General features: G+C 37.5%; 1 protein-coding gene across 1 annotated transcript in view; it reads left to right on the forward strand.

The window, feature by feature from the left end:
* IRAG2 (inositol 1,4,5-triphosphate receptor associated 2) overlaps positions 1-25781 on the forward strand; it is a 109062-nt gene that overhangs the window by 23000 nt on the left and 60281 nt on the right. The window contains exons 7-16 of the mRNA XM_049884844.1: positions 2846-2963; positions 5365-5415; positions 9070-9147; positions 11453-11509; positions 16746-16805; positions 16904-16968; positions 17775-17874; positions 20831-20965; positions 21762-21863; positions 23253-23416. Of these exons, the coding sequence (XP_049740801.1) occupies positions 2846-2963; positions 5365-5415; positions 9070-9147; positions 11453-11509; positions 16746-16805; positions 16904-16968; positions 17775-17874; positions 20831-20965; positions 21762-21863; positions 23253-23416 (930 nt within the window). The remainder of the gene's footprint in view (positions 1-2845; positions 2964-5364; positions 5416-9069; positions 9148-11452; positions 11510-16745; positions 16806-16903; positions 16969-17774; positions 17875-20830; positions 20966-21761; positions 21864-23252; positions 23417-25781) is intronic.

The following is a 25781-nucleotide window of genomic DNA, read 5'->3' on the forward strand; positions in this document are numbered from 1 at the left end:
GATACCTGATGTTGTTGATTTTCTAACCAAAGAACTCCGTTTAGTATTTCTTGTAGTTTTGGCCTGTTTTTTACAAATTCCCTAAACTTCCATTTATCTGGAAATGTCCTAATTTTGTCTTCATATTTGAGAGACAGTTTTGCTGGATACATGATTCTTGGCTGGCAATCTTTTTCCTTCAGTGCTTTATATAAGTCATCACATTGCCTTCTTGCCTGCATGGTTTCTGCTGAGTAGTCTGAGTTTATCCTTATTGATTCTTCTTTGTCGGTGACTTTTTGTTAATCCCTAGCTGCTCTTAAAATTCTCTCTTTATCTTTGGTTTTGGCAAGTTTGATTATAATATGTCATGGTGACTTTCTTTTTAAATCTACCTCATGTGGAGTTTGCTGCACATCTGGGATTGATACCGTCTCATCTTTCACAATATCAGGGAAGTTTTCTGCCAACAAATCTTCAACAATTCTCTCTCTAGTTTCTGTTATCCCTCCTTGTTCTGGTGCTCCAATCACTTGTAGGTTATTTCTCTTGATAGAGTCCCACATGATTCTTAAAGTTTCTTCATTAAAAAGAAAAATTCTCTTATCTGAATTTTCTTCAAATATATTGGTGCCAAGTGCTTTATCTTCAAGTTCAGAAATTCTGCCTTCCACTTGCTTGATTCTGCTCATCTGACTTTCTATTGAGTTGTCTAATTCTGTAATTTTATTGTTAATCTTGTGTGTTTCTGATTGCTGTCTATCTATGGACTCTTGCAGCTTATTAAATTTTTCATTTTGTTCTTGAATAACCTTTTTAATTTCTTCAACTCTTTTATCTGTGTGTTCCTTGGCTTGTTCTGCATATTGCCTTATTTCCTTCCTGATGTCTTGAAAGGTTCTGTATATTAATCTTTTGAATTCTGCATTTGGTAATTCCAGGAATGCACCTTCATCCAGAAGATCCTTTGATTCTGTGTTTTGAGAGCTTGTTGAAGCAATCATAGTCTGTTTCTTTATGTGGTTTGATGTTGACTGTTGTCTCTGAGCCATCTATAAGTTATTGTATTAGTTTATTTTGTGTGTGTTTACTGTATTCTAATTTCTTGCTTTGTTTTGTTTTGATATGCCCAAATGGTTTGTTTGACTGAGCTAGGTTGATTATTTTCTTTTTTGGAGCTCTAATGTCCTATCACCAGATGGCTAGAGCTGTTACCAGGTATATCAATCTAGGAGTCCATTCACTTTCCTTATGTGGATTCAGCTCAGGTGTCCAGGTAGCTGATAGTCAAGTATGTGGTACAGGCTCTGTCCTACAGTCTTAGAGGGGCAGGGGCGTTTGGTGTAGGTACCGATATCTTGTCGCAGCAGGGGGTCATGCTCTGTACAAGGCAGGGGACTGAGAACCATCCCCTGAGTGTCCCTGAGGAAAGCGTGTCCCTGTTCCCTAGAGCGTACAGGTGGTCTGCAGACAGACCATGGGCACCCAGTGCTTTTGGTTATAAGGATTGGGAGGTACCAGTTATTCTTGGACCCCTGTCATGTGTGACTAGGAGACCTGAGAGGAGCCACCAGTCCTTAGGCCCCCAGTGTGGGTAGGTGAGGATCCTGCTTAGTGGGCAAAGCAGTGTCAAATATCAAACACCCACCTCTTCACCACATAGTTTAAACACTTGCAGTCTGTCATCAAGGGCCTATTCTCCTGAAATAGGCCCACACGGGTCCATGCAGGGGTAAAGGTATTCAAAGTCTACAGACGGTTTATTCCTGGACAGGAGCCACTTCTGTCCTGAGCTCCCCAGGTTAGTGGAACTGACAAATTATCTTTTCCCCCTGTTGTGAATTTATTCCTTTTCCAAGTCCTGAAACATGGCTCAGGGTGCTCAAACCGGCCTATCTCAGGCACAGAGAAATCAACAGCCACTGAAGCCAGCTTGGGGGCAGGGGGCGTGGCAAAATATACACAAGTACTTAGCTTTTGCCAAGAGTGCTGTTCCTTGGCTCTGGAGGTGTTAGTAGGCCGTGCAGCTAGCTGCTTCTTCCTGAGGAAACTGTGGTCGAACGCTACAACCAGACCATCACCAGTGCTCCTGGGAGTGGTGCCTGAGAAATCCCAGTGATTCAGGTCTGGCAACTCCTCTCTGCTTCTGAACCGTCTCTCTCTCTCTCCCCCTGCTGCTCAGTCCATTTTCTAACTTTACCTTTGATGTTCAGGGCTCTTAGCTTGTCATAATATAATCGTTTCACTTGTTTTTTCTGGTCTTTGTTATAAAACAGACTGCCAGACGCATCTGGCTATTCCACCATCTTGCCACCACCTCCTGTGATAAATATCTTTATAAGATGTATAGAGAGTAGTTGAAATTATTTATTTGTTTAGGTGTAAAATCCCTCAATAGTATGAAAACTCCATGAAGGCAAGGACCGTGTCTGTTTTGTCTACCATCATAGGCCCAGTGCAGGGTGTAGCCCTTAGAACATATTATTCAATAAATATCTATGCAATTGTGTCAACTAAAATTACATCTTATTCATAAAAGGAAAAAAAAAAATTTCAAACCTATTGCCGTTGAGTCAATTCTGACAGTAATTGAGCCAAATGATGGGTTTCAAAGGGATTCTTCAAATCTTTAGTTTCAGGAATATATGTCTGTTTTCCCTCTGTTCCCCTTCCCTTCACCAAAATTCCCTCAAATCCATTATTTTTCTAAGGAAATATCATGGGTGTATTTTTACTACTGTTGGTATATGAATTAAACCCCTACTGGTTTTCAACTTGTGTCCAAAAATAGTCTTTGGCTTTACTTAGAATCCTTGAGGGTTATATTTGAGGTTTTGCTCATTGCCTTCTACCCCTCACTCCCCAGTACCCACCAGGCTATTATGAGAACAAATCTGTTAAAAGAAGAACTAGAGGAACTGAAAATTAGTATGAATGCTTCAGAAGAGCAGAAGACCACAATTTTAGCCAAGAACAAGCAACTAGTAAGTCCTCTAAGTGCTTTGAAATTGGCACAGAGTTTAAATAAATGAAATACAAGAGGGTTTATTTTGGGCTCAAAATCAGAAGTCAGGAGGCTGATGAATGAATTGGTAACATCATGGAAAAGTGAAAGCAAGCAGAAAAAAAAAAACTTATGTTTTCCTTTTCAATCAAGATTAAAATTGTTTACAAATGTCTCAGTCATGCCTTGTGAAAATCTAGAAAATCTCTGAAATATCTCTGGAAGTTTGATAGATAATTCATAAATATTTGGTACTAAAACCACCTGATTTTTTTTTTTTTCATTTCTCCTTTTTCTCAGGGTTTAAAAAAGAATCAAATCTCTCAGTACTTACAAGTTACTGAGAAATCCCATAAACCATTCCTTAGCTAAATAAGCCCAGGCTTGTAATTTCAGAGCAACAAGTCATTTAGACTAAGCTTTAAGTCAACAGAAAAATAACCATTTTTTATTGAGAATATTAAACCATTATCTAGAACATTAGTAATAATCTTCAAAATCTTGATAATTCTAGCAATATTTTAGCAATGTTAACAATGGTGGGGGCAACTGGAAGTCATTCAGACTATTAGGTATCAGATGAAAAGGTGTTTTTAGTCTGTCTGTAAGTCATTGCCAGACTTAGGATCCAGGTCTGTTTCAGTCACTTATGACCTCATGCAAACCACATAGCTTTGTTTAACTTAACTTTTGCATGACAGTAAAATGTGGGGACTAGATGTATTGAGCACCAGGTCCTTAGTGACTCTACCAGTCTCTATGAATACTTTATAGAAAAGACTCAATATGGAGACTATGGAGGAGCTTCTAATCTGAGATAGAGAAGTGATTAAGAACCCACACTTGGGAGTCAGACTGCCTACGTTCAGATCATGGCCCCAAGAGCTGTGTAACTTTAAACAAGCCATATAACTTCTCTGAGCCTCAGGTCCTCAAGTGTAAAATGGAGATAGCAGTAATATCTAGGCTGGAAGGACTAAATGAGCTAAGACACATAAAGTGTTTGCTGTCCTTCTCTTTCCACTTAGGGCTTGATAATATTAGCTGTTATTGTTAAAAGTGTGGAGTCCTAGATACACAATCTGAATCTTTTGCATTTTGTAGTGTTTTACAAATTCAAAAGAATCTTTCATGTTTCATTCCATTGGTCTTTGTAGAAATACTGTGTGGTAGAAGCAGAAGTTGCCATATCTTCATTTGTTTAGATTTTTACTATTTTTAAATAGACCAATAGGTAAAGTCCTGAGAGATTTTGATTCCTCCAAGTCACTTGTCTATAAAATTGTGGAGCTAGAATGAGAATCCAGGTGTTCAGATTCCAAGAATATCATGTATGTGTGTATACACGTGTTCATTCTTGTATAAATAAAGTCCTCGCATGAGGTATTTTCCCCTTACTTTTATACTATAAAGGTAATACCTGTTTGCTTTACACAAATAAGAAAATGCATATTAGCAAAGAAAAATAAATTAATATCCCATAAAATCTTTACCCTACCCAGTTGCCCCCACCATTGTTAACATTGCTAGAATATTGCTAGGATCATGAGGATTTTGAAGGTTGTTACTGATGTTCTAGATAACAGTTTAACATCAGTAAAAATGGTTATTTCTTTGGAGTTTGAGCTAAACCACTCAAACCACAGTAAACTAAAGTAAAAAGATTTACTGTTAACATTTTACCATGTATCCTGGACTGGAATTGTTTTTTTTTTCTTCTGATGTTTCTGAACTTGAGTTGTTAATTATAAAATAGTTTTTGATATTCATATGTTCTGGTAACATTGAATCTGGGAATAGCTACAGCTTCAAAAAGAGAGCTAGAACTCTTTGTGATTTCAAGATGCTGTTTAATTTAAATATCAGAGCTCATAATTAGTTTGCATAAGTGAATGGGAAGTAAAGTAGCTGGGAAAGAAATCATGTTGTTCTTTTTTTGTTTTTCTCTCCCTAAGTGACATAGTTGGAAACCCTGGTGGTGTAGCAGCTAAGTGCTACGGCTGCAAACCAAAGAATCGGTAGTTCGAATCCGCCAGGTGCTCCTTGGAAACCCTATGAAGCAGTTCTACTCTGTCCTATAGGGTCGCTATGAGTCGGAATCAACTCGATGGCACTGGGTTTGGTTTTGGCTTTTTTTTAACTGGCATAGTTAGATTGAGTTAAGGAGAGGAATGACTTCTCACAAATTCCCAAGAAACTGCAAGTCAAAGGCTTAATGCTGTGTTGAGAGTATTTTCAAACTAGGCTTTTTTGTGCATACTATGTTAATACCATATTTAAAGTAGACAAAGGGAAGAATGTCCATAGTCCTATAGGTAAATTTGTGGTATTTTCATAAACTTTTCAAATTCTTTTAAATTACTTTTCTCTTAATGAATCAGGAGACAGAAAACCGGGCTCTGATTCTTAAGATTCGAATTCTTCAAGAAGAGGTATGTTGAAATCATCAAACACTGGTACAACCATTCTAAACCATACAATCATGGGTTATGACCATGAGTTAGCTAGAAACTATGTGAATATTTAAGCTCCTGCGAGCCAAACACTAGGCTGATTTGTCAGATTCTGAGTGAGGGAAATGGGTAGAATTTTTATACATGGACAGATGTATGTTATTACTTTTGTAATTATCCATCAAAGAAATGGAATTTAAGGAATTTAGATTTAAAATGAAAGGAACCCATTTTAAAAATATCTAAATCAAGAAGTAAAGTGTGGACAATGATAATTTTCCATACAAAGAATGTTGAACTTGGAGGCAGAAGCCTTGAGTTTAAGACCTAGGTCTTCAGTTTACTGAATGACCAGGAGGAAGCCATTTATCTTCTCTGGGCTAATAATACCTATTCCATATGGTGATTTTGGATATTAACTAAAATAATGTATGTGAAGCCATCTGGCAAACTATAATATACTGCACATATGTTAGGATATATTAGTATAATCTCTAAGAAAAAAGGAATAATGTCATGTGCTATTTTTAAAGCAACAGAATTAGGGAATTAGGAAAACTAGTAACAAAGCTAATGGTAAGTTACTATTTGGGAGGTAAAATTCCTTATAGATATACTTTGGATATCAAGTGTCATGTACTGTTTTTGTTTAGGTTCTATATAAGGCTTTCAGAGACATTTATTAAGTTGTGCTGAACAGTCTGAATGGTTATGCAAAATGTGGACCAAAATGGATATTTAAAAAAAATTTGTAGGGATTTGGAAAGTAACAAATAAAGATTGGAAAGAAATCCTTCATTAGATGCAGGCTCATTACAGCTACAAGGCCAGGTTTTCATGAAAGTTAGTGCTTTACAGTTAAGCTCCTCTTGTAAGGTTTTTTTCTCCCCCATGTTTTTAAGGTGAGTGACTAACCTCCAAGAGTTGCTCTAAAATCAATCTAGAATTGAGATAGCAGGAAGGAGATTTAAACCACTTCATTATGAGATAGCAATGCAATTATTGATTTATATTTGAAAATGCATGTAAGAGTCACTGCTAGCTAAGATTCCTTTAGGAGGTAAAAATCTGATGCGTTGTAGAGAGTAGCACGACAATGGTTTTGGTAGTAATTCACTTCATTTATTCATTTATTTATCTCACACGTATTCATTGGGAGACGTCTAAGCAGTAGACAATATTCCAGATGCTGAGGATAGAACCTTAAACTAAATAGACCGTGTGGAGCTGGCATGTTAAATGAGTATTAGGGCCATGGAGAAAAGAAGGGCAGAAAACAGGAACAGAGGGCTGGAATGCAATTTAAACTAGAGTCATAAGGAAAAGCAGCCCTGAAAAGTTAACCATTTGATTAAAAGCTGGGAAAGTGATATCTGTGGGATGGGTATTTCAGGCAGAGGAGATAGCAAGTTCAAGTCCTGAGGCTGCAGCCTGCTGATCCATTTAAAGGACAAGCAAGGCCAGTGTGGTCAGAGCAGAGAGAACAAGTAGCAAGAGATGAGGTCAGAGAGCTGCAAAAAGCCAGACTCGCAGTTTATAGGCACTATAAGGACTTTTATAAGGACTTTGGCTATTATGTTGAGTGTGATGGGAGCTACGGCAGGGTTTTGAGCCAAGGAGTGATGTGCACTAATTTCTGTCTTAACAAGATAACTCTGGCTACTGGGTGGAGAACTGGCTGTAGGGGGGCAAGGGAAGTAGCAGGGAGACCAATTAAGAGGTCCTTGAAATGGTCTGGAAGCCCTGGTGGTATAGTGGTTAAGAGGTACAGCTGCTAACCAGAAGGTTGGCAATTCAAATCTACCAGGTGCTCCTTGGAAACTCTATGGGGCAGTTCTACTGTGTCCTATAGGGTCACTATGTGTCAGAATTGACTTGACGGGAATGGCTTTTTTTTTTTTTTTTTTTGGTAGTCTAGGAGCCCTGGCGGCAGAGTGGTGAAGAGCTTGGCTGCTAACCAAAAGGCCAGCAGTTCGAATCTACAGACGGTTCCTTGGAAACCCTATGGGGCAGTTCTACTCTTTCCCCTAGGATCACAATGAGTCGGAATTGACTCAGTGGCAATGGGTTTGTAATAGTCCAGGCAAAGCTGATAGAGGCTTGGACTGAAGCAGTAACAGTAGAGGTGGATAGAAGTGTTCAGAGCAACAAATGTTTTATATATTCAAAGGTATTTATTATATATTCAGGTAATATGGAAGTTCTTCTTCTGATTGTTACTATTGTTAACTATTGTCGCAATGAAATAAGAAGCAAAGTCATTGGCTGAGAGTGAGGAGGATGTTGGAAATGGGATTGGAAATTTGAGAAGAGAGAAGCTATGAAATGGCTACTTAGGCCAGGGGTTGGCAAACTTTTTGTAAAGAGCCCAATTGTAAATATTTTAGGCTTTGCTAGCCAAAAGGCCTTTGTCATAACCACTCACCTCTGCCATTGCAGTATGAAAGTAACCACAGACAATATGTAACCAAATGAGCACAGCTGTGTTCTAATAAAAGTTTATTAACAAAAACAGGTGGTTAGCTAGATTTAGTCTGGAATGAGGGGCATATTTTGTTTACCCCTGATTTAAGTATAATGGCATTGGAAATACACTAGAATTAGAGCATATAATCGCCTTGTCAGTAAACACTAAGGTTAAAGGATTCAACATGTAGACTATAAGCTTGATTGTATTCTTTCTTTAACCACACTTACCTGAAAAAGTGCTGCCATGGAGGGATGTTTGTTGGATGCCATTGACTTCGACTCATAGTGACTCCATGTGACAGAGTAGAACTGCTTTCTTGGCTGTAATCTTTACAGAAGCAGATCACCAGGTCTTTCTTCCATGTAGCTACTGGATGGTTTTGAACTATTAACCTTTTAGTTAATAGCTGAGCATCTAAACATTTGCACTACCAGGGCTCCTTATGGAATGGTTAGCATGCTGAATTTAAGCAAATACTAAGAAGCAGGGAAGAGAAGAATTGAGGGGGTGTGGAAGGGAGTGATTATAATGATTGACCATGGAAGGATTTAAGCTGAGTAAGGAGGGATCTGAGTTCATGAAGAGGTTGAAGGGTAATGAAATGATAGTAGAATCAGTGGATTGCAGGCTCCAGTGGGGTTGAAGTTTTGTTGGTGCTAGCAGAAGTAATCTGGAAAAATAGGAGGTGGTGGTTGAAGAGTGAGGTGCTTGCAATTAAGACAGAAGGAAGTTACTGATAGTGACAGTTCGATGATAAGACTGTAGGGGTGAGTAGCTGAGGTGGAATGGATGATAAGATGGGACTCCTGTTGTCATCGAGTTGATTCCAACTCGTAGCGACCCTGTAGGACAGAGTAGAACTGCCCCACAGAGTTCCCAAGGAGAGCCTGGTGAATTCAAACTGCCAACCCCTTGGTTACTAGCTGTAGCTCTAACCACTGTATACCTCCAGGTTTTCCAAGATGGGACTACTAAAGTTAATTCTGAATGGTTGTGTTAAAAGGATCATGTTATTTTTTGGACAAAGCCAAAAGTGTTGTCACATAGTTTAAAATAAATGAAAAGCAATGTTAATGATGAAAATACCCCTTCCTAAAATACCTTTGATTGTAGTGTTCTTTTACTTTTCCTAGTGCTAAATCTAAAATCCTGTCTTCCATTAGAGTACTAAAAACATTATGGATATAGATAAACTGGAAAAGAAGATTGAGGAATTGTCTAAAACTAAGACAGAGCATCAAGTAAGCACTTCCCAATTACTGGTAAAACATTTTCTTCTGTCAAACCAATATTAGTCCATTAAGTTGTATATGACTCATTGACACATAACCTTTAGCTATAAATTATTAAATTTGTGCTCCTCAAAATTTATGCATCATATAATAGGCAGTTTCTATTTTTTATAATAGCATTAACTGAGATATAATTCATATACAATAAAATTCACCCATTAAACTGCACAATTCACTGGCTTTTAGTATATTCACAGAGCCGTGTAACCATCACTACAATTTTAGAACATTTTTATCACTGGAAAAAAGAAACCCCATACCCACATGCAGTCACTCCCTATTTTCCCAACCCCTTAGCTCTTTAGGAACTCTATGGGGCAGTTCTACTCTGTCCTATAGGGTCACTATGAGTCAGAAATGACTCAATGGCAGTGGGTTTGGTTTTTTTTTTTGGTAGCTCTAAGCAGTCATTAACCTACTTTCTGTTGCTATAGATTTGCCTATTCTGGACATTTCATATTAATGGAATCAAAATTTGTGGCCTTTGTGGCTGATTTTTTCACTTAGATTAATGTTTTCAAGGTTCATCCCTGTTATAGCATCTATCAGTACTTCATTTCTTTTTAGTGCCAAGTATATTCCATTGTATGGATATACCATGTTTTATTTATTCATTCATCAGCTGATGGGCATTTGGATTTTTTCCACTTTTTGGTTTTTATGAATATGGACATTTGTGTATAAGTTTTTGTGTGGACATAGGTTTTCATTTCTCTTGAGTATATACCTAGGTGTGGAATTGCTGGGTCATGTGGTAACTCTTTGTTTAACCTTTTCAAGAACTTCTAGACTGCTTTCCAAAGTGGCAGAGCCATTTTACATTCCCACCTGCTATGCATGAAGGTTAAAATTTCCCCACATCCTTGCCAACACTTGTTATTATTTCTTTTTTATTATAATGGCAATTTCTAATTTAACAGTATCCAATTTTATAAATCCCTAAGTCAGAAAATATTTCAGGTATTGTTCCTTCTTAAGATTGAAAATGAGGAGAGATGGGAAAAAGCTATCCTTGATTGAATTTAGGGATGATACTTTGCAAAAATGTTTTGATTACATTGCATCTAAAAAATCTATATATGTATTATATCTGTCATAGGTTCTTCTCAGTAAACATAAGACAGCTATTAATAAATTCATGAATTTGGATCATCATTATTGTTGTCTCTAATGGTTTTACTTGAGTAGAATTTTTTGTTGTGGTATATGTCTTAAATGATTGCTTAGATTTCATGTGTGTATGTGAATTTTTCAATTTTCCTAGTAGAAACCAAAATTTTCTGTGTATGTGTGTGTATATTGTAACAGTTATGACTTAGACATTAAAATCAATTTTACATTAGGAATAACTGTCATTGGAAAATACAACTATGATAAACTAGTGGAAAGATCCAGAAGAGATGGGTTCAGATCCTATCTTCTCTACTTAAAAGCTTTTTACAACCTCAAACAAGTAGTTAATCTCTTTAAGACTCAATTTTCTCCTCTAAGTGGATATGATGTTTCCTACCTATTCCACAAGCTTGTTGGGAAGTTCAAATAAGATGATTATGTGAAAACACCTTTAGGACTATAAAACCAAAAAAATCCAAACCCATCACCATCAAATTGATTCTGACTCATAGGGATATCAAATGTGTATGATTGTGATGATTCTACTTCTGACTATGCTAATTATTTTTCCAGGTTTTCTATTCAGTCAATATACATATTTATCAGTTATATTATATTTAGAATTATGTGCTAACAGCTTGGTTTTGGTTTGAATAAAATGGATGTATCCTTAATATTTACTTTGCTAAAAGGAACCTTGAACATTTTTAAGCTATGCTTTTAAAGAGAGTCTTTTACATGTCCATTTAGAGGCTATATTCATGTCCTATCTATGTTCATTTTCGCCAAAAAGGTGAAGACTCTGTACACTCTCTTACTATATGAAGTTCTAAATAGTGCGAAGGGTACTTGGCTGGAGCTATAGACTCACATTCAAGGCTCAGCTCTGCCACTTACCATGTGTGATATTGGGCAAGTCTCTAAAAAGTGCTGAGCTCTGGTTTCCTCACTGGTAAAATGAGTATGATAACACCTACCCCTAGCGTTGTTGTGAGGTTGGGTATGAAAGTCATTTGTAAAATGAAAATCACATCCATGTTAAAGGTGCTCAAAAATGTTTTCCCTACTGGACTAATCTTGTGTCATGGTCCTTCTTCAAAACAGGGTTCCAATGGCCTTCCCTAAATTTGTTTCTTTTCAGATGCAGCTGTACACATATGAGAGCACTTTGCTTAATAAAGATGCAAGTTTGCAGAAGGTTGGTACTCTCCCTTCCTATGAAGGCTAAAAATGAAGGCTTGCTCTTTCCAAATCCTAAAGGAGATGGTCACTTGTATAATTTCACCCCTAATTATCTGATTCTGATATTCTTTCACAAGACTTTAGATTATAGAACGTCATAACAACATTCTTCTGAGTGAAGAATACTGGCTTCTCCATCTGGGATAAGTTTTAACTTCAAAATTCTGGTGATGTTCATTCATTTATGCAACAAATATTAGTGTGACAGTTTACCAGTCATTGGCTAGATACTGGTGATGCAGTGTAACCATTTACTTTTATGACTTAGAAGATAATATCCCTATATTATTTGCTACCTTGTTTTATGTTGTCGTTTTTGTTAGGCATTGAAGAGTTGGTTCCAACTCATAGCGACCGTATGTACAATAGAACGAAACACTGCCCGGTCCTGAGCCATCCTCACAATCTTTTTATGCTTGAGCCCGTTGTTGCAGCTACTGTGTCAATCCATCCTGTTCAGGGTCTTCCTTTTTTTCACTAGCCCTCTACCAAGCATGATGTCCTTCTCCAGGGACTGATACCTCCTGATAACATGTCCAAAGTATGCGAGACATAGTCTCACCATCTTGGCTTCTAAGAAGTATTCTGGTTGTACTTCTTCCAAGACAGATTTGTTCCTTCTTTTGGCAGTCAGTCAATGGTATATTCAATATTCTTCACCAACACCATGATTCAAAGGTGTCAATTCTTTGATCTTCCTTATTCATCTTCCACCTTTCACATGCATATGAGGTGATTGAAGACACCCTGGCTTGGGTCAGGCATACCTTAGTCTTCAAGGTGACACCTTTGCTTTTCAACACTTTAAAGAAGTCCTTTGCAGCAGATTTGCCCAATGTCTTTTGATTTCTTGACTGCTGCTTCCATGGGTGTTGATTGTGGATCCAAGGAAAATGAAATCCTTGACAACTTCAGTCTTTTCTCCATTGATCATGATGTTGCTTATCGGACCAGTTGTGAGGATTTTTGTTTTCTCTATGTGGAGGTGTAATCCATACTGAAGACTGTAGTCTTTTATCTTCATCAGTAAGTGCTTCAAGTCCTCTTCACTTTCAGCAAGGTTGTGTCATCTGTATATCACAGGTTGTTAATGAGTCTTACTCCAATCCTGATGCCCTGTTCTTCTTCATATAGTCCAGCTTCTTGAACTATTTGTTCAGAATACACATTGATTTAAGTATTGTGAAAGGATACAACCCTAATGCATACATTTCCTGACTTTAAACCTCACAGTATCCCCTTGTTCTGTTTAAACGACTGCCTCTTGATCTGTGTACAGGTTCCTCATGAGTATGATTGTTTTGGAATTCCCATTCTTTGCAATGTTTTAAATAGTTTGTTATCATCCACATAGTCGAATGCCTTAGCATAGTCAATAAAACATAGGTAAACATCTTTCTGGTATTCTCTGCTTTCAGCCAGGATCCATCTAACATCAGCAATGATATTCTTGGTTCCACATCCACTTCTGAACTTGAATTTCTGGTAGTTTACCATCAACTGTCGATACACTGCTGCAGCTGCTTTTGAATAATCTTCAGCAAAATTTTACTTGCGTGTGATATTAGCGATATTCAATAATTTGCACGTTTGATTGGACCTACTCTTGGGAGTAGGCACAAATATGGATCTCTTCCAGTTGGTTAGCCAGGTAGCTGTCTTCCAAATTTCTTGGCCTAGACAAGTGAGCACTTCCAGTGCTGTGTCCATTTGTTGAAACACGTTAATTGGTATTCCGTCAATTCCTGGAGCCTTGTTTTTTGCCAATGCCTTCAGTGCAGCTTGGACTGCTTCTTTCAGTACAGTCGGTTACCGATCGCATCCTAACTCCTGAAATGGTTGAACGTCAATCAGTTTTGGTATAGTGACTCTGTGTGTTTCTTCTATCTTCTTTTCATGCTTCCTGTGTCATTTAATGGAAACCCTGGTGGTGTAATGGTCAAGCACTACAGCTGCTAACCAAAAGGTCAGCAGCTCTTATCTACCAGGTGCTCCTTGGAAACTCTATGGGACAGTTCTACTCTGTCCTATAGGGCCTGTATGAGTCAGAATAAACTCAGTGGCAATTAGTTTGGTGTTGTTTAATATTTTCACTGTAGAATCCTTCAGTATTGCAACTCAAGGCTTGAGTTTTTTTCTTCAGTTCTTTCAGCTTGAGAAATGGCAAGCGTGTTCTTCCCTTTTGGTTTTCTATCATCCGGGTCTTTGCACATGTCATTATAATACTTTGTCTTCTTCAGCCGCCCTTTGAAATCTTCTATTCACCTATTTTACTTTGTCATTTCTTCTTTTCGCTTTAGCTACTTGACCTTCAAGGACAAGGTTCAGAGTCTCTTCTGACACCCATTCTGATCTTTTCTTTCTTTCCTGTCTTTTTAATGACCTCTTGCTTTCTTCATATGTGATGTCTTTGATTTCATTCCACAACTCGTCTGGTCTTCAGTCATTAGTGTTCAGTGCATCAAATCTATTCTTGAGATGGTCTCTAAATTCAGGTGAGATATGCTCAAGGTTGTACTTTGGCTCTCATGGACTTGTTCTAGTTTTCTTCAGTTTGAATTTGAACTTGCATATGAGCAATTGATGGTCTGTTCCACAGTCAGTCCCTAGCCATATTCTGACTGATGTTGTTGAGCTTTTCCATTGTCTCTTTCCATAGATATAGTAGATTTGATTCCTGTGTATTCTGTCTGGCAAGGTCCACGTGTATTAGAAAAAAAAAAAAAAAAACCCATTGCCATTGAGTCAATTCTGACTTATAGCGACCCTGTATGACCACGTGTATAGTCACTATTTATGTTGGTGAAAAAAGGCATTTGCAATGAAGAAGACGTCGGTCTTGCAAAATTCTATCACGCAAACTCCAGCATTGTTTTTATCACCAATGCCATATTTTCCAACTACCAATCCTTCTTTATTTAATCCTTCTTTGTCTCCAACTTTTACATTCCAATCACCAGTAATTATCAATGCATCCTGGTTGCATGTTTGATCAATTTCAGACTGCAGAAGTTGGTAAAAATCTTCAATTTCTTCATCTTTGGCCTTAGTGGTTGGTGTATAAATTTGAATAATAATCATATTAACTGATCTTCCTTGTAGGCATATGGACATCATCCTATCACTGACAGCATTGTACTTCAGGATAGATCTTGCAATGTTCTTTTTGATGCTGAACGCAACACCATTCCACTTCAAGTTGTTATTCCCAGCGTAGTAGACCATATTACTGTCCGTTATAAAATGGTCAATACCAGTCCATTTCAGCTCACTAATGCCTAGGATATCGATCTTTATGCATTCCGTTTCATTTTTGATGGTTTATAGTTTTTCTAGATTCATACTTCGTATATTCCATGATCCTATTATTGATGGATGTTTGCAGCTGTTTCTTTTCATTTTGAGTCATGCCATATCAGCAAACGAAGGTCCTGAAAGTTTGACTCCATCCACATCATTAAGGTCGACTCTACTTTGAGGAGGTAGTTCTTCTCCAGTCGTATTTTGAGTGCCTTCCAATCTGAGGGGCTCATCTTCCAGCACTATATCAGACAATGTTCAGCTGCTATTCATAAGGTTTTCACTGGCTAATTCGTTTCAGAAGTAGACCGCCAGGTGCTTCTTCCTAGTCCGTCCTAGTCTGGAAACTCAGCTGAAGCCTGTCTGCCATAGGTGACTTTGCTCATATTTGAATACTGGTGGCATAGCTTCCAGCATCACAGCAACATGCGAGCCCCCACAGTATAACTGACAGACGTGTGGGGGACCTAGTTTATAGACAGTTAAAAAATTAGTTAGATGATGGGTAGGTAGACAGACAGACAGATAAGATAGGTAAGATACAAAAAAATCTGTTTATCCTTGTTTCCTGTGATCATAACCTTTCCAGTAAAAAAAGGTACTGGCTACTGAGATGCTGGTTATGGTGCCTTTAAGAAACACAAGAGTAACAGCCTAAGTCAACAAACGTACATATTCCAAGGGAAGTGAGGGAAAAGCAGTATTCTTTACATTTCTTTCCCTTTCTGTGCAAGTTACAGAGTTTCAAAGGAGATATTCATGGCCTGGTGGATGTTCACCAGGATACTGAATATTTTACTATCTTTGTCTCTTCATTGTGGGTGTTCTTTGCCTCCGTGTAGTGGTATTGTGGTACTGCTGACTACTCAGTTCCTCCCAGGGCTTCCAACCAGTTCATTCAGGTTCAAACCCCTGCTGAGAGTTTGCATTTCTAACAGGTTCCCAGGGGATGCTAGTGCTGCTGGTCAGGGACCAATTCTGAGAACCACTAGGAGCACCTACCCAACCCATTGCCGTCGAGTAGATTCCAACTCATAATAGCCCTATAGGACATAGTAGAATTGCCCTGTAGATTTTCCAAGGTTGTAAATCTTTATGGAAGAAAACTGCCATATCATTCTCCCATGGAGTTGCTGGTAGGTCAGAGCTGCCAACCTTTTGGTTAGCAGCTGATTGTTTTATCCGCTGTGCCACCAGGACTCCTTGCTAGTAAAGTAAAAAGTGGCTCTCAAAATTTACAATACATAAGAATCACCTGGGGATCTTGTTAAACTGTAGGCTCTGGTTCAGTATATCTGGGGTGGAAAAGCAAATTCTCAGCAGGGGTCCAAACCAGTTCAAAGTGCTGGTTCCTCCGTATCTCTGGTCTTTTGAGCGCTCTGCACTCCTGCCCAGCATTCATGAGATAATTTTTGAATACCTCCCATGTGCCAGGCACCCTGCTAGTCACAGGATAAAATTATAGATTAGATACTACCCATATCCTCTGGTCTTATAGCACAAAACTGTGGTTTAACAGAGGTCTGGAATAAACTGTATATAATTGTATGCCTTAATAATTCACTGGTTATTTGCAGGTAAAGATTATGTTTTCTAAATGCATCATAATAATAATTATAGTTTCGTTTTGGGCTTAAGAATCACCTTTCAGGATGTAATTCTATTGGACTAGGCAAACACAGAACATACTTGCCTTGTGTTTCCCCTATTTCTTATGTAGTTTTAATCACAAACATTGGCTGGTTCAGTTTTCAAATAGAGAGGTTGGTAGAAAGTCTCATGATGACCGGGCATGCACAATTCATCTTTAGCTCAGATTGATACTGTCTAATCAGTATGAGTTGGTGGACCCATTCATTTCTTTGCTGTTAATTGCCTCTTCCATTTTTCAGAAAGATTTAAGTATAGAAGAACTTAAGTCAACCATCATAGAATATGGAACCATTATAGAGGTATATCATAATAATCTCATGGTTCATAGAGTGGGACTGTTAGATATAAACTCCCCACCAGAGTAACATGTACACCCCAATGCTGTATGTGATTCCAGATTTTACGAGGAGATAAAATTAAACTGGCTCATGAGTTACAGCACTTGCAACAGGAACTCATCATGTGAGTATAGAGCAACCCCTCTCCAGCCTTCTCTCTTATGCCTCCATTCTGTATTATTTGCCTCCTGAGCTATATGTAGTTCTTTGAATGTGCCCCATTCTTTTCTTTTGGATCTTCATATGTGATATTTTCTCTACTTTTCTCCATGAGAACTCCTTTAGGAGTTCTCCATGTTTCTCCCTGACCCTCCCTTGCTTTTCCCTTACCATGAGATAAGTAATTTGTGTGTGTGCATGCATGGCACATTGTTCTTCCCTCTTTCTTAACACATATCATACTTGTTCGTTTCTGAATGTGTGTTGTAACACTAGTTCATAGCCCACAGGAGCCATTTGGATAACAAAAATGAGTGGTGTCAATGGGATAGGTTCACACACCTACAGTATGTGAGCGGCGAATGAGAAAAAGCGTATTAGTTAAAGGCAGAGATGGCGGAGCTACTTATCTCCAGCCAATTGTTACATCAAGAATATCTGGACCCATCAAGACCAGATCTTCTGATTTTCAAAGAAAGCCATAAATCTAGATTTTTATTGAGACTTCCTAATTTTTAACTGTTAGCTCCAATTTAAAAAAAAAAATGTGTGGCCTACTTGTTTGCAACCTCCTGGAGCCACAAGTCTGTGCAGCTCCTGAAGGACAGAGGCTATTTCTTATTTCTCTCTGTATACCTAAACACCCTGTATAATTCTTGGCACACAGTGTGTGCTTAGTGATTTGTGATAAATGAAGCCTATTTTGGTGACCTAAACATAGTATTGGAGGCACACTTAACTAGACTGAACTGTTGTGTTTATTCTTTCAAGAAACGGGATCCAGTTGAATATTACTGGACAACATTATAGTATCACCTCTGAAGGAGAAAAATCTTTACACTGTGAACTCATTGTTGCCCAGCCTGAAGAGGTAGGTAATGATCATGAGATTGAAAGCATTAAAAAATTATCACCAAATGCAATAGCTTACTATTAAGTCAGGGTCCATAGCTTGCTGAAAGCTTCCCGTGACCTCTTGATGGAATCTGTTCAGAGTTTTTAGAATCTAAGTCTAAAGCCCCTCAGCCTGGGAGAAAGGTCTTTTTTCAAGTTATGGCTAAAAGCTACAGGAGAGCTCAGGCACAGACTTGTGGGAGTGTGCCTTCGGTGAAGTGGGATTTAGAAATCTTCATATTGTCCATCTCTTTGGGGCTGACCACCTGCAGTGATCCCCAATCTGGGGTACTGAAGGTAGCAGTGGAGATTCATGAGCTATTAATATTTCCCTAACACCCCTAAGTAAATGTATTTACCAAAAATAAAGATACCCAGAAATAACATCAAGTTTCCCAACTCAGTTTATGTGACCCTGATTATTATATTCTAAGTGAAAAATAGCAGTTTCATATGCTTTTGTTTATTTTAAAAGGTAACAAAATGAATTATTGCTTAAAAAACAGTTCGTTTACCAGACCCAATTCTTTGCAACAATCAAAAGCCGTCTTGGGGGATGAAAATGTTGGGACCCCCTGCACTGTATTTTTACTCCTTTGTACTTTCTGGTTTTATGGTTGCTATATTAGGAAATGCTTTATTTAGCAAATTGCTGTCTTTCCACACTTTGATCATCTCCCCGTGGCTGTGGACGACAGATATGTCAGAATGCCCTCATGTTGACAGCTGTGATGTGACCTTGAAAGGAGAGAAAGAATGTCTTTGGGGCAAATGCTGTTTTAATTGGTCCTGCCAAGAATGCAGGAGCAACATATGCTGTGTGCATCTGAAGCCGTCTCAGGCAGCCTTGGACACTCTGCTGAGGGCTGTGCTTTCCCGACATTCTGTTTGAAATACTCATCATTTCACTGTGTTTTTGAAGCCAAGCCAAATTGCCAGACTGAGTGAAACCATGGCAAATCTGCCACAGCAGTGTGTTTTTATCCTCAGTGCTCTGAGATAATAATGATGTCAGGATGCCAGCCTGTAAAGCTCTATACCTCCAAACACAGGGTTATCAGCCAGCGAAGTTCTGGCTTTGAAGTTTATCTATGGATCAGAAGTCCTTGGGCCGTGCAGACGTTTAATGTGGCTCGGCTGCTAACTGAAAGGTCAGAGGTCCAAGTCCCACCCAGAGGTGTCTCAGGAGAAAGGTCTGGAATCTACTTCCAAAAAATCAGCCATTGAAAACCCTATGGAGCACAGCTCTACTCTGACACACATGGGGTCATTTTGAGTCGGAGTCAACTCGACAGCAACAGGTATGGGATCAGGAAGTTAGCCTTCTAACTGGAATCTGGAAATAATAGTCCTCTGACCCTTTCCCAACAGACAAGAGGAAAGCTAAATGTGTTGTTGTCATATGTTTAAAATATGACAGAAGACAGAGACTTTGAGAAACATCATCTCAAAGTGTCTTCTATATGTGGGAGGTGGAGACAAAAGAAACCACCCAATTTTTAATGGGATTGATCAAGCAATACCCCAACAGTTTTTTTTTTTCTCCTGTGAATGTATTTACTTCCTCTATTTCCATATTAAGATTATAGCCATAGCAGTGTATATCACCCATATGTAATGTTATTGATTAAAACCTTTTCAAGACCCAATTGTTTTCTCCTTTGAATTTTTTGTTGATACTGTGTGTTTTCACTAATGAAGGCATACTGATTAAAGGACCGATTCAGTATTTTGGTTATAGTTATGGATTTTGATACCCATTATCTGGAATCATATCTGTCCCCTCAGACCCTGGAATGACATAAATCCTGCTGATATGAGTAAATGATAAAATAAAAGTTTTTATTATTTTATTTCTTGAAAATTTGCAAAACATGAGGTAAAACATGAAGTACCTAGCAATGACTGTACATACATTTTATTCTTGTCTCCGTCTTCTTAGCCTTTTTCTTATTTTTAATAAAACTTTTTCAAAACATGGCACAATGCATTCTTCCTTACTGCAAAAGCAGTACTTAGAGGCAAGATAAGTAAAACTAAAGGAATTTGAATCTCAGGAAAATTACCATTACTCTGTATTCTTCATTATAACAAAATCAGTACTAACAGCTAAGAAGCAGAAACAGCTGCCCTGGAATACTGCAGAACTGTTCACATTAGTGCATCCCACCTGCTACATGTGGAAGCAATGATTGGGCCCTAAGATTAAGTTCAGAGTAAGAATAACTTATAGGGGTTCCAGTGTCTTGAAAAGTACCACTGCAATGCATTATTCCTTATTAGGAAGGCACTTTTTGCTGTTCAGAAGCTAGAAGAGAGCCGCTAACACTGGAAAACAATGAATGGCAGCAAGGAGAAAACAGCCACTATGACTGAATGAAGACTGGCAAAAGTTTATTCTCACGATAAGTACATTCTCACAAGAACATTGTAATTGGGAAAGATAGTGAGGCGGCTTATCTCACAGAAATAAAGGCAAACGTGTCAAAAGTTTAGAAAATTCACAAATTTGGGAGGCATCATCTAAGACAATGCTCAGTCTACACAAAAATGAGGCTCCCCCTCAGGATTTTTGAGTTTCACACATTTCAAAAGGCTCTCACGTCAATGTTAAACACGTTAAAATCAGGCTTCCCCCTTCCCAAAGAACTCCAGAGGCATAAAAAGTGGGCAGGATTCCATCTGTCCCACGAGTCTTGAAAGGGACAGATGAGTTTTCCTTAAGATAGAATAAATATGCAATTGAAGCCATCCTAAAGAGAAAAACATTTCTTTTAGAATGTAGGAAGATTCCATAAGATTTTTTAGATCTAGTTTTTTTTATTTGATAGTGATAATTTCATTGACCCATGAGTGTCATCTTCACCAAGTGTAAACGATGGATGTTCTTTATCATGATAACAGAGTTGTGGACATTTTGGTAATTGTTTCAGAACAATGAAATAGAATGGCAGTGCAATTTAATCAACTTGTCATCTTGGGACACAATGATGGACCAACAAATGCTGGTATTACTGAGAGAACCTGAACAAAAGGAAGTGGAATTCACAGCTATGCTTCAGAAGCTGGTATTATATGATGTACTCGTGTTGCAGTTTTTCACTTTGGCTAAGACTGTTGATAATTCACCTACACACGGTGTACTGAGTACAACCATATCTGTGTGTTTTTGAGACCTAAATTAGTCCTACAATGAAAAGAGAAGGTCTTTATCTAACCTTCCCGAAGGTGATTTGTTAATCTTCTAGTTTTGGGTCAATCAGGACTAACAGGTTGACCATTAGTTATAGATTGCTTGAGCTTATTTTTCTTCTGGGTTAATCTTTATTATTGAAAGGCCAAAGCTTTGATGTCTATTGGACATTCCATCTCTTAATTTTCTTTTAGTTAATGGCTAGAACCTCTTTCTCCATTTTTATTTTTCACCGGAAACTCTAGATGGTCCAAGAAAGCAAAGAACTATATTTTTCTGCTGATATTTCTAGTCACTTTCACAACACGTAGCATATAGCGGGTAGCTTATAGTCTGACAAATGAAAAAAATTGATGGAAATGTTCTTTTTCTTCCATTTGAAAAGAGAATGAAAATGGATAAGTTTTGTTCTAGGAATGATTCTATATGTATATATTTGGCATGTACAGAGCAACTGAAGTAAGTTACTATGTACACATGGCAACACCCTGAGGTAAAGAGAGATGGCATTAGGTGAGAAGGAGCTCACTCTGGTGTTTTCTGGAGTTATATATATATAGTAGGACTTTGTATGTTTTCCGTGGAATTTAGTCTAAATTATTTCTTACATAATAGCATATGGATTTCACCTGAATTCCTGGTTAAAGATGTGGACTTTTTCTTTTTTTCAGCATGAAGAAGTTTTTAAAGTTGAAACCCTCATTGATAGCTCTCTACAATGGGTAACTAATCCAGAAATAAGTGTGAAGGAAAGGTGGGAGAATAAGCTTTATGTAAGTATTCTGTTTGTGTTCTACAACCTTCATGGTTTTCCTTTTACTTTCTTAACCCAGGTAGTACTTACTATGTTGTTGTTGTTAGGTGCCATCAAATTGACTCCGACTCATAGTGACCCTATGTACAACAGAAGGAAACACTGTCCAGTCCTGTACCATCCTCACAATCATTACCATGTTTGAGCCCATTGTTGCAGCCATCGTGTCAGTCCATTTCATTGAGTGTCTTCCTCTTTTTGGCTGACCCTCTATTTTACCAAGCAATCTGTTATTTTAATCAGATAATACATAGAGAGTGTGTATCTGGGAGTGTGTATGAGTGTGGGTATGTGGGTGAGTATAGGAGTGTGAGGGTTAAGATCAGTGTGTATGAGTGTAAGAATGAGGAGAGAAAGTAAATGAGTGTGAAGATATTAGATAGGGTCTATTTCTTGAGATGGAGAGACAAAGAACAAATAAGATGACTTAATGAAAAAATGTATTTGAATCCTTGTGAAAATTGGCTAGTCCAATCTTAGATTTTTCTTTGGGCTATTAAAATTTCGTAACATTGGTAAATACTTATTGTGCAAAACAATCTTGTTCCTGAGATGCTGAAAGTTTAATTATCCCAGAAATTAACAAACCATTGAGAAAACTGGAACTTCTTAGGTAGCTATTCTCAGCTTTGTCAGAAAGGACACATATAAGAAGAAACCTCTTTCTTAAATTGGTCAGTCACTTATCTCTACTGCTCAAATGCCAGACTACTTTCTAGCATTCCTCAGGTCACTAAATTAACTAAAGAAAGAAGTAAACTTTCAAAAGTCTGAAGTATTAATTTCAACTTCTTTGTCAACCTCACCCTTTTAAAAGTTGCTTTTACATATACTAATCAACAGGTACTAATTTTATTCCATTTCATTGTCCCACCTTTTCTAAAGCAAGTGTCGAAGAGTGGTGAGATGTTTGGGAACACACATATTATAAGAAAAAGAAAACAAAACTCAATTGATAGACACTCTGTAATCTGCCAAAGGATAATAAATCACTGAAAATAGTGTATATTCAGTTATAATTTTGGAGTCCAATAACAGTGAATGCCATTGAGATGGGAATGTCCACAGCAATTTTTTTTTAAACTTGGTAGATATACATGTAACAAAACATTTGTTGTTTCAACCTTCTTCACATATACAATTTAGAGACATTGTGTTTATCATATTGTTCAACCATTATCCATTTCCAAATTTTTCCATTACCCTTCACAGAAGCTCAGTGTCCCCTAATCTGTGAGTTGCCCTTCTCTCCCCCTACCAACTACCACAGCATTTTATATTGCCTCTGTCATTTGTTTACGTTTAATATTATAGAATACTGGGGTTTATTTTATTACTTTTATTGTAGGAATTCAAACGTATCATGGAAGAAAAGTTAAATCTTTGTGTATTAATGCTGAACAGCTTGGGAAACTGCAAAGAATCTTTTGATAAAGAGTTTGTCAAATTGATAGAAATTTTGAAGAGATTCAAGCTTGAATATTTTAATCTCAGGAAAGAATTTCTTTCCAGGTAATGATCATTTATATATAAGAAACTCATGTTTCATATACATGACAAGTTTGTGATTGTGCCATGACATTCAGTTGACTCTTTTCAAATTGTATACATTGATTTCAGATGGCACGTTTTCTGAGAAGACATTCTGTCTGACAATTTTGAATTTTAAAATAGTGTGAAATTGACTCGTATATTCAGAATTGCAAATGGTGAACTTTAAAACCTGTAGAACCCAGTATAATGAGTTATTTTCTCCAGAGAAAGAATTTGGAATTATGGAATATAGAATTCTTTTCACCTGAAGGGGCCTTAGAAATCATTTAGTAAAACTTCATCATTTAACAGATTTCTGAGGCATAACGAGCTAATAAATTGATCAAAGCCCTAGAGTTACTAGTGGAAGATCTAGAACAAGGAGGAGCCAGGTCTCCTGACTCCTACTTCCACCACATTGGGCTTCCTGTTCCACCTCAGTATACCATGCATGGCATAAAACTTAGTCAGTTACATCTCAAGTAAATGAAGTCAAGGGAATAGAGGATTCTAAGTGTAAAATAATTTCTCGTCTTACCCTTTCACCTCAATTTTAAAGGGAAAGTCTTGAAATTTGTATACTCTGTAAACCACATGCTAAATGAGGACAGTGACTATATCTTTTGTTGACCACTATTTATATAGCTGCAAGTATCGTCCTTAGCACTCACCTGAAATGCTGCAACAAACATGGGTGTGCATATGTCTATTTGTGTCATGGCTATTATTTCTCTAGACATGTACTTAGGAGTGGGATTGCTAGATGATATGGTATTTCTATTTCTAACTTTTTGAGGAAGTGCCATGTGGTTTTCCATTGTGGTTTTACCATTTTACATTCTCACCAGCAGTGTATGGGAATTTCAGTCTCCCCACAGCCTCTTGCATCTGTTTTCTGTTGTTTTGATCAGTGTCATTGTTACCGGTGTGAGATTGTATCTGATGGTAGCTTTGATTCGCATCTCTCTATGGCTGATGATCATGAGCATCTCTTCATGTATTTGTTGGTTGCATGGGTATCTTCTTTGGTGAAATGTCTGTTCATGTCCTTTCCCCTTTTTTTAATTGGGTTGTTTGTCTTTTTGTTGTTGGAGTTTTCTAGAAATTTTAAAGATTAGACCTTTGTCAGATATGTTATAGCTAAATTTTTTTCCCCAGTCTGTGGGTTCTCTTTTTACTCTTTTGGAAAAGTCTTTGATTTTCAGGAGGTCCCATTTGTCTAGTTTATCTTCTGCTGTTTGTGCTTTTGCAGTTATGTTTGGTAGTCTATTCATGCTATAATTTAGTTTTCCTAGGTTTGCCCATATTTTTTCTTCTATAATCTTTATGGTTTTAGGTTTTACATTTAAGTCTTTGGTCCCTCTTGAGTTAGTTTTTGTGTATGGTGTGAGATATGGATCCTGTTTCATTTTCCTGCAAATGGATATACAGTTTTGCCAGCACCATTTTTTAAAAAGACTGTCTTTTCCTGCAAGTTGGGATAGTTTTACTTCTTCTTCATCAATTCGGATGCCTTTTATTTCCCTATCTTGCCTTATTGCTGTAGCTAGGACTTCCAGTGCAATATTGAATAGAGGTGGGTTTTACAAATTTCCTTAATTTATGTTTATCTGAGATTGTCCTAATTTCACTGTCATATTTGAGAGTCAGTTTTACTGACTGTTGATTTTTGGTTTGCAATTCTTTCAGGGTTTTGTATATGTTATTCCATTGCCTTCTTGCTTGCATGGTTTCTGCCAAGAAATCAGAGCTTAGTCTTATTGGAGTCCCTTTGTAGGTGATATTTCATTTTTCCCATGTTGCTCTCAGAATTCCCTCTTTATTTCTGGACTTGCAAAATTTGATTATGATAATGTCTTGGTGACTCTTTTGAGGTCTATTATGTTTGGGGTTTGTTGAGCTTCTTGCACGAAAATCTTCTGATCTTTCATGATGATATTTGGGAAGTTTTCTTCCAGCAGATCTTCAAAAATTCTCTCTGTGCTTTTTTGTCTTATGAGTGAGTTATTCCTCTTCATAGTGTCCCATATAACTCTAAGGCTTTCTTCATTTTTTTTTTCATTTGTTTTCCTGCTTGTTCTTCAAATAAATTGGTATCAAGGGATTTGTCCTCTATTTCACTAATTTTTTCTTCTATTGTTTCAGTTCTACTTTTCTGCCCTTCGATTGAGTTATCTATTTCTGATATTGTTAATCTTCTGAATTTCTAGTCGCAGTTTTTGTATGGTTTCTGTTTATTTAATTTGTCGTTTTCTTGCATTGTTTTCCTGAATTCTTCTACAGTTTGTCTGTATTTTCCTTGGTTTTGTCTGCGCTTTCTTTGATCTCTTTGAGGCCCCTATGT

The sequence above is a fragment of the Elephas maximus genome, chromosome 4, assembly GCF_024166365.1.
Source record: "Elephas maximus indicus isolate mEleMax1 chromosome 4, mEleMax1 primary haplotype, whole genome shotgun sequence".
NCBI lineage: Eukaryota > Metazoa > Chordata > Mammalia > Proboscidea > Elephantidae > Elephas > Elephas maximus.